The sequence below is a fragment of the Trachypithecus francoisi genome, unplaced genomic scaffold (assembly GCF_009764315.1).
Source record: "Trachypithecus francoisi isolate TF-2019V2 unplaced genomic scaffold, Tfra_2.0 Lachesis_group18, whole genome shotgun sequence".
Classification (NCBI taxonomy): domain Eukaryota; kingdom Metazoa; phylum Chordata; class Mammalia; order Primates; family Cercopithecidae; genus Trachypithecus; species Trachypithecus francoisi.
This window is the reverse complement of record NW_022681463.1, coordinates 36,331,900-36,346,110: the sequence shown is the minus strand read 5'-3', so window position 1 is coordinate 36,346,110 and position 14,211 is coordinate 36,331,900. Positions and strand designations below refer to the sequence as shown.

The following is a 14,211-nucleotide window of genomic DNA, read 5'->3' as shown; positions in this document are numbered from 1 at the left end:
TTCTTTCAAAATAAGATAATAAAGGATATGTGTGATACTACTTGAGAAAATACAGTGACTGGTTTCCATTTTGCCTGACTTCTCATGGTCATAGTATGATTTACAGCACACATATTGTCAATTAGAGTTCATTAATTGGCTGGTAAATCAATTAGTATGCTGGCATACAGTAAGCACAACTAGTGATAACTTTTGCTATATTATCATTGGCAGTAATTTTATCTCAAAACAGGGAAAGTTTTTCTGACTATGACTACAATAGAAAATCTAGACTCCATGGAGTAAAGGATAAATTCAACTACATAAAATGAAGCATTTCTTTGTGTGTGTGTGTTTTTGAGACAGAGTCTTGTTCTGTCGCTCAGGCTGGAGTGTAATGGCCCCATCTCGCGTCACTGCAACCTCCACCTCCTGGGTTCAAGCTATTCTCCTGCTTCAGCTTCCCAAGTAGCTGGGATTACAAGTGCCCACCACAACATCAGGCTAATTTTTATACTTTTAGTAGAGACAGGGTTTCACAATGTTGGCCAGGCTGGTCTCAAACTCTTGACCTCAAATGATCCACCCACCTCAGCTTCTCAAAGTGCTGGGATTACAGGCGTGAGCCACCGCACCCAGCCGAAGCATTTCTATATTAGAAAAATTAACACAAGCTGGATCAAAACATAAATGTCAGTATGGGAAAGAAAAAGTGGTAGCTCATATCACAATTTCCCTAATACATGAAAAGCTCCTACAAATCAACTTTTTAAGAAACCAACAATGTATCAGAAAAACTAGGGAATGTAAGAACAATCAACAGAAAAAAATACATAATATGTAACATACAACATATAATTATATATTACATAATTATAATTACATATGTAATTATAATTATATAATAGTAATATATAATTAGTAATCATACATAATTACATTACATATTATTTATGATGTAACCATTACTTTTTAGGGAAAAAAGCTTATTTTCTTAAATTATTAAATTAATCTCTGGAGCATTACATATTATATATAATAATTATATAAGTATGTATTATATATAAGTAATGGTTACATCATAAATCATAAACATATATCCTAATATATTAGTTATATAATTGTTATATGTTATACATATAAACATATTTAATGTATAAAAATACATATTATCTATATATAATAATTTACAAAACTTTATATATATAAATAAACATAGGAAAAATTTTTCAACCTAACTTTTATAAGACAAATGCACATTAAAACTACATTAGCCATTCCATCTCAGGCTGGATGTGGAAAATCACAAGAGACCATTGCTTTCACCCCAACAACAAAAAACAAGCCACTTTAACTACAAAACTATAGTATTTTTTAAAACCTAAAGAGCTTGAGGAGACCAAAAAAAAAATTCATAAATGAACTAACTAAATTCCAGAAAGTGACAAGCCCTTCAGAAGAGCAAAGAAACCCATGTTTACTCTCATTCCTGGTGGAAAGTCAGGAAGAAAAATGTGACTCCATAGATGGAGGTAAAGAGAAACCAGCCAAATTTTAAAACATCTTTTAGCAGTCATATATATGTGCTGTCAAGAGAGATTAGAATCAGAAGTACCACAAGCGACAAAGTGAGTCTACAGCCACTCATCAACACTTACTAACCAAAGACTCATGAGTAATTCTGGGAGCAAGGAAGAACTAGAAGTGATCACCAAGAAACTAAAAGCTTCCAGCTAACAAAGTCTGAGGGTAGAGCACAAGGGCTGAGGGAAACCCCTCTGAGGCATTCTTGGGTGGGTTACCATTCAAAAGACAAGGAAAGGAACAACACTGCTGAAACACAGTTCCAAAAGTCATAAAGGCAGGAGGTAAGACTGAAGAACAAAGATCTCCCCAGCAATTCAAAAACCTGGAACCAGAGGCACTTGGCCCTCTTCCAAGTGTACTTCCTTTCATACTTGCTGTAAAGCATTTTAATAAACATTCACTCCTGCTCTAAAACTTGCCTCAGTTTTTCCTTCTGCCTTATATCTCCTCGGTCGAATTTTTTCTTCTGAGGAGACAAGAAGTGAGATTGCTGCAGACCCATAGGAATTTGCAGCAGTTAACATACGTCGGTGCTGCATGACTTGGGTACATTCCCTGCTCGTAAGAGACCTGTACGCAGTGCCGTCTTCGGCTGGAGGCATTCAAACCACATAGATACAGTTTTATTCTCCCATTCGCTGTCTAGCTTACTAACCAACCATCAGAACAATTCCTCTTGGTCACAAGTGGCTCTGCTCCCCCATCTGACCACTGAGATCACCCTATTGAGTGGCTCGTGGGGGTGGGAAGGACCTTGGGGTCTGCACCGAGTAGAAATGAGGCACTAATTACCCTCCTGGACACGAGCCTCACGAGAATGATAGGGCTAAAGCCTAAAACCATGTAGTGCTTTGGGTTTCCTCTTTTTTCAACTAAACTCAGCTTTTCCCCAAGAAGCGGCACTGCCTATTCTTTTTGTGTGTGTGTGTGTTCTGCAATGGCTGTGTGCGCCTGCTAGACTGTTCACCTTGGGAGAAAGTCTGCCTCTCTGTTTTCACTCTGCATACCACACGACTTCTTAAACACACACTTCTTATTTGTGCACCTGCGGCTTTTACTGAGTTTACACAGTAGCAAAGACCCAGGATCCCCTACAGATATCCCGAGATGTATACCTGTTCTTATCCTACCAGCTCAAATGACCTCCAACCCTTCCCCTGTCTGCTGGCACATTGCTGGGACAAACACTAATTGGAACTGCAGCTCTGCCAGCTACTTATGACTTACTATATGCTTTCCATTCCTGTTATGCCCCATGGTTGAGCTTTCTGGTGGCTTTTGAAGCAGTTTGTCAACCTGCATAAGGGCTCACTCTGGCCCTTTGATTCCACCTACTTGCTTTTTGAGTTAGCACCCCTTTGGGAGGAAGAGAAATTCTTCTTTTGCCATTTGCGAGTGCTTACCTCAAGCCCTAAGTCCTCTAAGAGGTTATTACTTTCTATCAAGAGTGCAAATAAACGTTGCCCTCTGGAATCAAAGTGCTGTTTTTGGAAGCATATAAAGGCTTTCCGTAAGTATTTCTCTCGCTTCCTCCCAACTTCCTTCTGTAGCATCCATTCCTCTATTCCATGCCTTTCTCAACATGCATCAAGACCTTGAAGGTCATATTTGAATGAAAGGAAGTCCAGCCCCCTTGTGGCAATTAGCTAAATTTTATTTTATTTTTATTGTTGACAGTCTCGCTCTGTTGCCCAGGGTGGAATGCAGTGGCACCATCTCGGCTCACTGCAGCCTCCGCTTCCTGGGTTCACGCGATTCTTCTGCCTCAACCTCCTGAGTAGATGGGATTACAGGTGCCCATCACCACACCTGGCTAATTTTTGTATTTTTAGTACAGATGGGGTTTCACCACATTGGTCAGGCTGGTCTTGAACCCCCTGATGTCAGGTGATCCATCCACCTTGGCACCCAAAGTGCTGGGATTACAGGTGTGAGTCATGGTACCCAGCCCCAAAGGGAAAATTCTGATTCTGCCCTCAAAGCATTTGAAGCCAATGGGGAACTGATTCAAACGAAAGTTGTTACAAAGCCCAGAACCAATGAGACTACAGGGCAACTAAATGACTCAGCCTCCACTCAAGTGGCCTAACAAAAAAAAAAAGGCATGCCCCTTACTGACAATAAATCTTTCTTACTTCAGTCTCTACAGTCCTTTTACACAAAGGATCTAGCATAAAACCAACTGAAGGGAACACAAAATAGTAAGAAAATGTGATCTACATGAGATGAAATAGTCAATGGAAACATAGAGACTGCCCAAATAATAGATTAGATGGGGACTTCACAATAATGATAAAAATGCTAAAGAATTTCCTGCAAAATGTGGACAACATGCATGGAAAGCTGGGGAACTTCAGTGAATACATAGAAACTATTAAAAAGAGCCAAATAGGAAAACCTAGAAATAAAAAATTTGAATTAGAAATAACTCTCCTTTGCAGACTAGAAACAGTAGAGAAAAAACAATAGTGAACTTGAAAACAGTGAAAGAGGTTCATGTCTATAATCTCAGCACTTTGGGAAGCTGAAGTGGGAGGATTACTCAACACCAGAAGTTCAAGACAACTCTAGTTAACATAGACCCCATCTCTACCAAAAAAAAAATTAAATTAAAAAATCAGCTGGGTGTGGTGGTGTGTGACTGACATCCCAGCTACCAAGGCACAAGAATCCTTCGAGCCCAGGAGGTCAAGTCTGCAATTAGCTACAATCACGCCACTGCACTCCAGCTTGGGCAAGAGAGTGAGATGCTGTCTCTTTAAAAAAAAAAAAAAAAAAAAGAGAGAGGCCGGGCGCGGTGGCTCAAGCCTGTAATCCCAGCACTTTGGGAGGCCGAGACGGGCGGATCACGAGGTCAGGAGATCAAGATCATCCTGGCTAACACGGTGAAACCCCGTGTCTACTAAAAAATACAAAAAACTAGCCGGGCAAGGTGGCGGCGCCTGTAGTCCCAGCTACTCGGGAGGCTGAGGCAGGAGAATGGCGTGAACCCGGGAGGCAGAGCTTGCAGTGAGCTGAGATCCAGCCACTACACTCCAGCCTGGGCCACAGAGCGAGACTCCGTCTCAAAAAAAAAAAAAAAAAGAAAGAAAATAACAAATATCCAAATCAAAAGCAAAGGGACAAAAGTAATTTTTTAAAACATACATGAGATTTGTAGGATAATATCAAATAATCTAACATACAAGGAACTAAATATAAAGTCTCAGTAAAAGAGGAAAGAAAAATGGGGCAGAAAAATTTTGAAGATATAGTGAACACGAACTTTCTAAAACTGATGAAAGACCCAAAATACAGACCCAAATTGGCAAATCTAAGAAGGATAAAACACAAACACAGACACACAAGCCCACGATAGTCAAATTGCTGACCAAATAAAAGGAAGTGAATCCTAAAGGTAGTCAGAGGGGGGAAATAGACACATTACATTCAGGAGAACAAAGACTCAAATGACAGCAGATTTCTCACCAGAAACAACAGATGACAGTGGCAATGGAATAATATCATAAAATAGCTGAAAGAAAGGTGTAAAACCAACGACCTAGGTTCCACTTTAAGAAGAAAAGGACAGCAAATTAAACCCAAAGTGCTTTCAAAGGTAATCATAAAAATAAAATACTGAAATAGAAAATAGAAAAAAAAGTTAACATGGTTCTTTAACAAGCTGAGTAAAACTGAAAAGCCAATAGCAAAATTGATTAAGAAAATAAAAGAGTAACCAAAGGTATAATTAAAAAGGGGAAAGGAAGCATCACAGTAAATCCTAGTTATTAAATGAACAGTAAGGTTACAATGCATGTAACTTTATGTCAATAAATTTGGCAACTTCAGAAAAATCCTTGAATATCATAAATTGTCAAGAGTGACACAAGAAGAAACCGAAATACCTACACAGCGCTATAACTATCAAAGACACTGATTTTATAATCAAAAAATCCTCACAACAAAAATTTCAGTCCCAGATGGCTTCACTGGTGAAGGATCCCAAAAATTTTAAGAAAAAAAAAGTACTAATCCTAAATAAATTTTTTCAGAAAAACAGAGGATTGAATACTTCCACGTGTTTTAATATTATCAAATCTAGCATAATACAACATGACCAAGCCTGGTTTATCTCAGGAATACAAAATTGGCTTAATATTTGAAAATCAATCCTCCGGTGGATCATGAGGTTAGGAAATCGAGACCATCCTGGCTAACATGATGAATCCTCGTCTCTACTAATTAGCCAGGCATGGCGGCACGTGCCTATAGTCTCAGCTACTTGGGAGGCTGAGACAGGAGAATCACCTAAACCTGGGAGGTGGAGGCTGCAGTGAGCTGAGATCATGCCAGTGCACACCAGCCTGGGCGACAAAGCCAGACTCCGCCTCAAAAACAAACAGCTAAAAAAAAATAAATGAAGGTATAAAAATCAGAAAAGATGGTCATTACTCATAGATGAGGAGATTGGTGTAAGAAAATTCCACTGAATCTATAAAATAGCTACTAGAATAAGTACACTCAGTAAAATTTCAGAATTCAAAGTCAATATACAATATATTTCTTTATACTAAAAATAAAAATTAGAAAATCAAAAGTTTAAAAGCACTTGTAAAACATGTCACAGAAAAAAATATATAACAAAAGAAATGTTTCCATACAGGAAAAATATCTCAAGAAGAATCACTAAGTCACAGATCTTGAACTTACTCCATTATTTAATACACACATAAAAGATACTAAATAAAACCCTAAGTTAAAAATAAACTTTTACCTATTTCAAAGTTACTGCATGTAAATTGAAAAGATTTTTTCCACAGAAATAAGGTAGGTAGTAGGACAGTAAAGAATAAGTCTATTAGGAACACTTTACCATTCATTCATTTCTCTCATTCATTCTTTTCTCTGGCACAAAGGAAGCAAGAAGAGGGAAAAAAAAATCTTAGAAGCTATTTAGCTCAAGCTTGGGTTAGTCATTCTCAAGCTTAGGTTATGTATATACCTAGCATGGGAATATTTTACATTTTACTCATAATACAGTCCCTGTCTCTTGGTTTAAGCACGTAAAATAATTCTGAGCAGCACTGTCAGCCAACAATAAGGAAGCGCTAAAACATACAGAAAAAAAGTATTAAATGCATTTTAACCACTCAGCATTCAGACGGAAAGGTCAAATAAGATTGCAGCAGCAAAATGTGATTATGAAAGTCAATTCATCATAAGTTAAGGGGATAAAGAGATAAAGAAAAATGTTTTACCCAATAATGACAGACTACTAACTCTTCTACCAGCTATAAAATTCATCAGGTTAGAATTACTATAATTCTGTTATGTGCAGCTCTACGGAGACAGCAATCTTGCACATAGCAACATTCAATAATACTTTAACAAGTAAATATTAATATACTTCAGTGACCTTTCCCTCTAAGAAAAAAAAAAAATCTGAATTAAAGCTTTACCTAAACTGAAGGTGCTAGGAGTAAAAATAGAGAAGTAGACCCAAAGACTACTTAATCTTCAAATGGCTCACATATCTGCTGTTCTGAAGTAGGGTAGATTCTATAGTTTTATCCAAATTATTGCCTCTTCCCTTGGCTTTAGGTGCACAACCTTGAAATTTCAACCAATGCACTTAATCAGATATACACTACACACAAAGCATTGTGCTAGATAATGTATATAATGAACAGGAATACAGTTAAATCTTAAGAGTTGGAATCTGCCATCAAGGACCTGAGACTCTAATAATAAAGCTAAAATAACACAACTAAATAATTTAATGTACAAGTGATGAGTGTCATGACAACTGAAACCAGTGCTGAGAGAGAAGTCATGGTGGGAGGAGTCACTTCGTCCAGCTGAATAGATCACGGATAGCTTTCCGGAAGAATTGGAATCACACTTCATCTTTGACTTCAACACACAGAAAGGATATAAAGACAGTATACCATAACACAAGGCTCTGGAATCAAAATGTCTTCTTTTGGATCCTGTCTCCATCATTTACTAGCTATGAATAAAGTACGCTATTTCATCTTCCTAATACTCAATTTCCTCATCTTCAAGAAACAAGAACCTATCTTGCACACAATGACTGTATAATGATTTATATTAATAGTAAGCACTCAATAAATGGTGCCTACTACTAATGTTCAGAAAAAAGAAACAGTAAAAATAACATGACAGTGAATCACGAAAGTTCAGCTTTGCTGAAATTAAGACTCATATAAAAAGTAGAAAGATATAAATGGAAAGATAATTTAAAGCAAATCATTAGCTTTCTTTTTTTTTTTTTTTTTTTTTTTTTGAGACCGAGTCTTGCTCTGTCGCCCGGGCTGGAGTGCAGTGGCCGGATCTCAGCTCACTGCAAGCTCCGCCTCCCGGGTTTACGCCATTCTCCTGCCTCAGCCTCCCGAGTAGCTGGGACTACAGGCGCCCGCCACCTCGCCCAGCTAGTTTTTTGTATTTTTTTAGTAGAGACGGGGTTTCACCGTGTTAACCAGGGTGGTCTCAAACTCCTGACCTCGTGATCCGCCCGTCTCGGCCTCCCAAAGTGCTGGGATTACAGGCTTGAGCCACCGCGCCCGGCCTACAAATCATTAGCTTTCTTAAAGGCAAGCTAAAAGTATGCAATTTATGATCTGGGAATGCTGAAGGTTTTGATCAAGCAATGGGATATAAACAAGGCTGGGCATCCATATGAGAAGAACTGGAAGGGAGAAAGGTCTAGAGATAAAAACAGATTTGTTAGAAAGCAAATTGCAATCATTTAGATACGGAGTGTGAGCCCCCTACTAAGCAATGCCAGTAAGGATTATTAAGAGAGAACCTCATGACTAAGTGAATGGGAGGGAGAAGAAGCCAAAAAATTTCAAGGCAGCATAATTTGGAGAAGTGAAATTAAAATAAGTGAATCCAGAGAACACTTCTTTCAGAAATTAGTTTGAAGTTTAGATGAGAGATCCAAGCAGATATACAGCCAGTAATTAGAGATAAAAGCTTAAGACTGTGAAGAGTGGTTAAGTCTAAATATACTTATGTGAAAATAAATGCAGAGTAGAGGTTCTAGTTTGGAATCCATTAACAAGCTCAGGGTGAAAAGCTCTGAAATTCAATGCAAATGTGTATGTATTTGCAAATCCTAGGGAGGCTGTCTTTAATCAGACTTTAAAGGATCTACAATATACACTCCCAAAGAAGTTTTTAAGAACCACTGGCATGGATTACAAAGAAAACCATTCATGGGAAAGGTCTTAGTCCGTTTGTGCTGCTATAACAGAATACCACAAGACAGGCAATTTATAAAGAAATTTATTGGCTCAGTTCTGGAGGCTGAGAAGTCCCATAGCAAGGTACTGGCAGGTTAGGCAATTCTGATTCCCAGACAGACCTTGAACACTGCATCCTCTGGAGTTCCTCCCATGGCAGAACTCAGAGGTCTCCCATGGCAGAAGTCAGAGGGGCAGAGACAAAACTAACCTTTTATAAAGGCATTAATCCAATCAACAAAGGCAAAACCCCCGTGACCTAATCACCTCTTAATACTTAATGCAATTAAATTTCAACAATAATTCTGGAGAAGACAAACATTTACATCTTGGCAGTAATTAATGAAATGTCAGAAGTAAAAAATTGATGAAGAAAAAAATGTCAATGAAACAACACTGAAAAACACAATTAGAATCTGAAGAAAAGGAACAAAAGAGGGTAAGACTGATTTAAGAAAAGGAATCAACATATTAGGGATTCAAGGTAAGTTAAAAAGGTGGCATCAACACTGATGTTATACATGCATAGGGCAAAAAATATAAAAGTTTGGGCCTTTATTTTAATAAATATAAATTGATTGGTAACACTGAGGTAAGCAATTTTGGTTCTAATTATATTACAACGAAGAAATTCTATTCCAAGACATTAAGAAGTAAATGGTTGAGGGCAAATTAACAAAAAATTAAAAGTCTGACTACTACTTCAAGATTTACCAGCGACAGGAACAGAAAGCTAGCAAGAAAGTGATTAGAAACATTTTATTTTTTGTTTTGTTTTTTGTTATTATTGCTGAGTTTTTCCTAAGGAATGGGAAATGGACTTACTATGCCAAAAGGAGCCAATTGAAAAGGAAAGGTCAAAGGAAGCAAAAATACTCAAAAATTCAGCAGTAAAAAGATCATTTAGCAAACCCAAAAGAATAATTCTTCCTATCAGACAGGAACAAAAATAAATTTTAATATGGTGAGAAAGGTGTAGTAACAAGTACAGGTGAAGGAAAAAATACTACAAAAACTCCAAAGATGTTTATTTCTTAAACTCTAAAGCACTGACAACCACGATGCTTTAGAATTTTGTTCTTTTACAATAGTAGCCAATATTATGAAAATGTCATAGTAAAAAAGTATATACAGTAATAGAAAACACCAGAATGGTGCACGGTGTAGTAGTAAATTAAGAATATGCATGTGGCTCTAGAGTCTGCCCACAGTTTAAATTACTGTGGGCAATTAAATCTTAACTTCATGCTTCAGTGCCTCAGTATCATCACCTGCAAAATGGAGAGGTAACAATGCTTACCTCATAAAACTTGTAAGTACAATAATACAAAATGTTTAACAACAACGCATATAGTTTAGGTGGTAGCCACAGCAGGAGTGTTGGTGATAATTCTAACAGTAGCAACAGCAGTAATGTAACCTATCTGTGTTTAATCAACCAATTATCTAAGAAAGGAGGGGAAGGGCAAGGCTCTCAAACAAGTGTCCCATTCAACCTTTTCCTATTATACCAATAAGGAAAGAGGAGGTTCTTTTGCCTCGACAGCTAATAAACGGCAGAAGAGAGATTTGAATACTGATCTATCTGTACACAGAGATCTTCTTTCCACCACACACTTCCTCCATAGCACTACACAGTGGCAGAAGCACACTAGGCATTTTCTTCTTTACTACTCAACTCACAAAACCTGAGTACATCATTACATCCATCTACCCCTCAATTTTATTTTCTAAAAAATTAAAGTTTCATTAGATCTTTTGGTGTCTCTTCAGAAAACAAAACAAACAAAAAACATGACTTTGATAAGTAAGTCCACTTAAAAGTTTTAAATACAGTAGAAAGTTTTTTTTGTTTGTTTGTTTTTATAAGTTTACTACAACAAAAGAGCTTAATTTTTTTTCAGGACTTCTTATCATTCAAACGAAATATTAGAAAAAAGACTAACATTTAGTCTCATATTATTAGCAAGTATGACTAAGCAAAACTTTGAGATAACAAAACATCAGTCTTAAGCGTTTCAAGATGACAATAAAGTTCAAAATTTTCAATTTGATGAAAAAGACATTGAAAATTATTTTCAATAATTTAGGAAACTCAGAACCCTAATACATGTACAGAAGTTATTAAAGAGTAAAATACAGATATGCAGACTTCTATTCCACGCTGAAAACACAACCAGGCTTTTTTTTTTAAACATCCATCTGAAAACTCTTTTGCCCTAAAACCCTTCACTGGCTTCCCACTATCAATAACATCCAAAGTCTTAAACATGACTCAACAAAGTCCTGTGTGATCTGACTCCTTTCTCTGGAGCTTTCCACTGCCATTCTTCTCCCTTGCTTTTTTCCATTTCTTTCACTTCCTCCAAGATATCTTTTTCTGTCCATTTTTAGGACCTCCATACAATCTGTTCACCAAACCTACAATGCTTTCACAGGTCTCCAATCCCATCCTTTTCCCCCGCAAAGTGTTCTTCATCCTTCCAAGCTGAGTTAAACATTACACCAGGGAAGTGTTCCCAGACTTCAACACCTATCTTTCCTGCTAAATGGTAAATAAAATGAAGAGAGTCATTTCACATCTTGTTACCCATTTCCCCAATATCTTGCACACTGCTTAGCACAGAGTAGGTTAAGTACTCTTAAAATAAATGTTTGCTGAATTAACACATTCAAAATGTGGAGTAAGTCCAAAACCATGAAGAATTTAACCAGCATAGGTAACTAAAAAGTTTTATGTAAGTTTCAAGTTACAGCTTACCCTTGGTCCTCTGTATGTTCCTCTCTCAAACAGAGTAGTTTGGTAATCACAATGTTAAAGCAAAAAAAAAATAAAAAAATAAAAAATCCTTTTAGATAACAGATCATAACATTTCACAAAACCAAGGTTAGAAATCACTGATCTTAAATAACTGGGATCAGCTTTTATAAATCATACAAAAGAATCCACCTGAAATTCAATTAAAAGGACAAGAACTTGGATAAGGGCTCAATTTTACCACAGCTACATACATTAGAAAAGGACCAATGACAATTCCCAGTGTCTAGGCTCTACTAGCAGTGCCTTATTTACAACATAATGACTGCAGTGCTACAGCCATCGAGAGTAGGCTTTATGATACATGGAATGTGTTTTATTAAGACTAAAGAAAAATTACAAGCATACACTCTAAGTGGCTACAGTCTTCTCATTTAGGTAAGACGGGGGATACGGCAGTAAATCTGATATGAAACTGAACGCTTAAAGGAAAGCTATTTCAACCCAAAACATTTATAAATTTTGTGTTCACCTAATAACTACTGAATGCTAATTACACACCAGGCAGTAGTCTGATTTCCTTAATATACATTCATTATTTTCCCAATTTTACAGTTGAGGAAATGGAAGCCCTGAGTTAAGTAACTTACCCAATGTCATACAGCTGGTAAGTGGCAGCGGCAGAATTCAAAACCAGACATTCTGCTCCAGAGTTCTCCTTCTCACCCCTGTACTATGATGCCCACTCTCCAATACAATGAAATAGGGCTTCCATCTGCACAACTCCACTCCAGTGAAACTATTTTGCTAAGGTTACCAATGACTTCCACTTTGCTACATCTAAGGGCTACCTATTTGCCTACATTTTTTCACGCATTCTGCAGCATTTCATAAACTCCTCTCTTTTGCCACACACTTGTTCTTTAATGACATAAAGCCCAGTTTTCCTCCTGCGTCAGTACTAGGTCCTCTTCTCTTCCCTATCTACACATTTTTTGTAAGAAATTTCCCACAATGTCATGGTTTTAAATATTATCTGCATGACTCCAGATTTCTCCAGTCCTGAGTTCTAGACTCATACATTCAATGATCTCACACTTAGATGTATCCCACAGACTTCATACTTACTGTATTTATTATCAAAACTAGCCAACCCCTTTCCTTCTCTCCCTAACCTGTTCTCTGCCTTCTCTACTATAACCCATTCAGTTGCTTGGATTATCTAAGGCGATCATCACCCTTGATTTCCCTTTCCTTCATCTCCTACATTTAATCCATTAATTTTACTTACGAAATGTATTTGGATCTGCCTGTCTCCACCATCACTCGAATGCAAACTAGCCACATCTCTGCCTACAATATGCTTCTGAATAGTCTCCTTACTTCCATTCTTGCCCTCTCAGTCTCTACAAAATATGCAGAGTAAAAACAAAATTAAATCAGTTCTTGTCTGCTTCAAATCATCTCACGTCTTCCCATACATGATGTGGCCCCTACCTACTTGTCCAACTTCTTGTCTTTACATTCTCTCCCTCATCACAAGCCTCCTTCCAGCCACAGTGGCCTTTCTTTTCCTGAAACACACCACAGTTACTTCTCCTACAGTGCCTTTCATTCGCTCTTCCTTTTGCAAGAAACGTTCTTTTCCACGACTTTGACACAGATGGTCCCTTCACTTCTTTAGATGTTGCTCCAATGTCACCTTCTGAGTCCTTCCTTGACCAATGTGAAGTAGCCTCCCTCATAATCACTCTTTTACATGATTATTACAATAGTCACAGCTCTATTAATATCTGGATTTATCTCTTGTCGATTTTAGAATTTAAAAGCTCTATCCCCAAAGCCTCCCGTAGTACATAGTAGGTACCTAATAACTTCATTAAATGCGTGAATTTTCCTCATTGCATTATTATAAATCAACCAATTCTGATAAAGCACTTGGTCCATGTTATATTTAGTATTAACAAGTCGTCAAAACACTCCTTAAATTTTCCAATCTAAGACTATTTCAGCACTCTAAGGGCTCCCCCCCAAGACAAAGTCTATCTATAGCATCCCACTTAAAACTGCTAAATATTCCATATGTATGAAGATTCAATTTTCTTCCTCCTCCCCAAGCTAACGAACGTGTAGGCGGGAAAGGGGAATTTTACTGGCCACCTCAGCACCTGTTACATCTTCAATCAGCGAAGAGAGGTGCAGATGAGCCAGACAGCACATGGGAGACGTGGCCTTGCTTTCAGGAATTGTATTTAGGTGAAACGTGAGTGATTTAAGCTAGAACTGCCCGAATCCCTAATAAAGGCCGTCTACTTCATTTAGAAAAACAAGGTAAAATAGTCTGTAGAAAGGAAAATATAGTCGGTTTCACTAAAATAAACCGATTTTGAGGCCCTCGGAAAATACTGAGGGTGGGGGGTTGGAATCGGTCTACATATACCGGGAAAATGAGACCAGCTCAGCAATAAAATAAAACTCGAGTCAGGCTCTTGGGGGTATCTTGAACCTGGAAGCGAGGTGGACGAGGAGGAAAAGCCACAGAGCCCTGGGACCTCCGTTCACTGCTTCGGCCTCCACTGCAGGCGCTCGGGGAAACCGCACACATCTGTGGTTCCGCCTATCTCCCACCGCCATCCC

At 37.8% G+C, this 14,211-nt stretch overlaps 1 protein-coding gene across 18 annotated transcripts in view; it reads right to left on the bottom strand.

Moving 5' to 3' along the window:
• RBM26 (RNA binding motif protein 26) overlaps window positions 1–14,211 on the bottom strand; it is a 96,825-nt gene that overhangs the window by 82,030 nt on the left and 584 nt on the right. For 4 of the 18 annotated variants that reach the window (XM_033177465.1, XM_033177469.1, XM_033177458.1 and 1 more), the window contains exon 1: window positions 11,578–13,960. The exons of 8 other annotated variants lie outside the window; for them this stretch is intronic. In XM_033177465.1, coding sequence (XP_033033356.1) covers window positions 11,578–11,684 — 107 coding nt within the window. In that variant the 5' untranslated portion in view covers window positions 11,685–13,960. Of the gene's footprint in view, window positions 1–11,577; window positions 14,184–14,211 lie in introns of those variants that run through there. 6 more of the 18 variants (XM_033177455.1, XM_033177456.1, XM_033177464.1 and 3 more) reach the window with 5 other exon arrangements.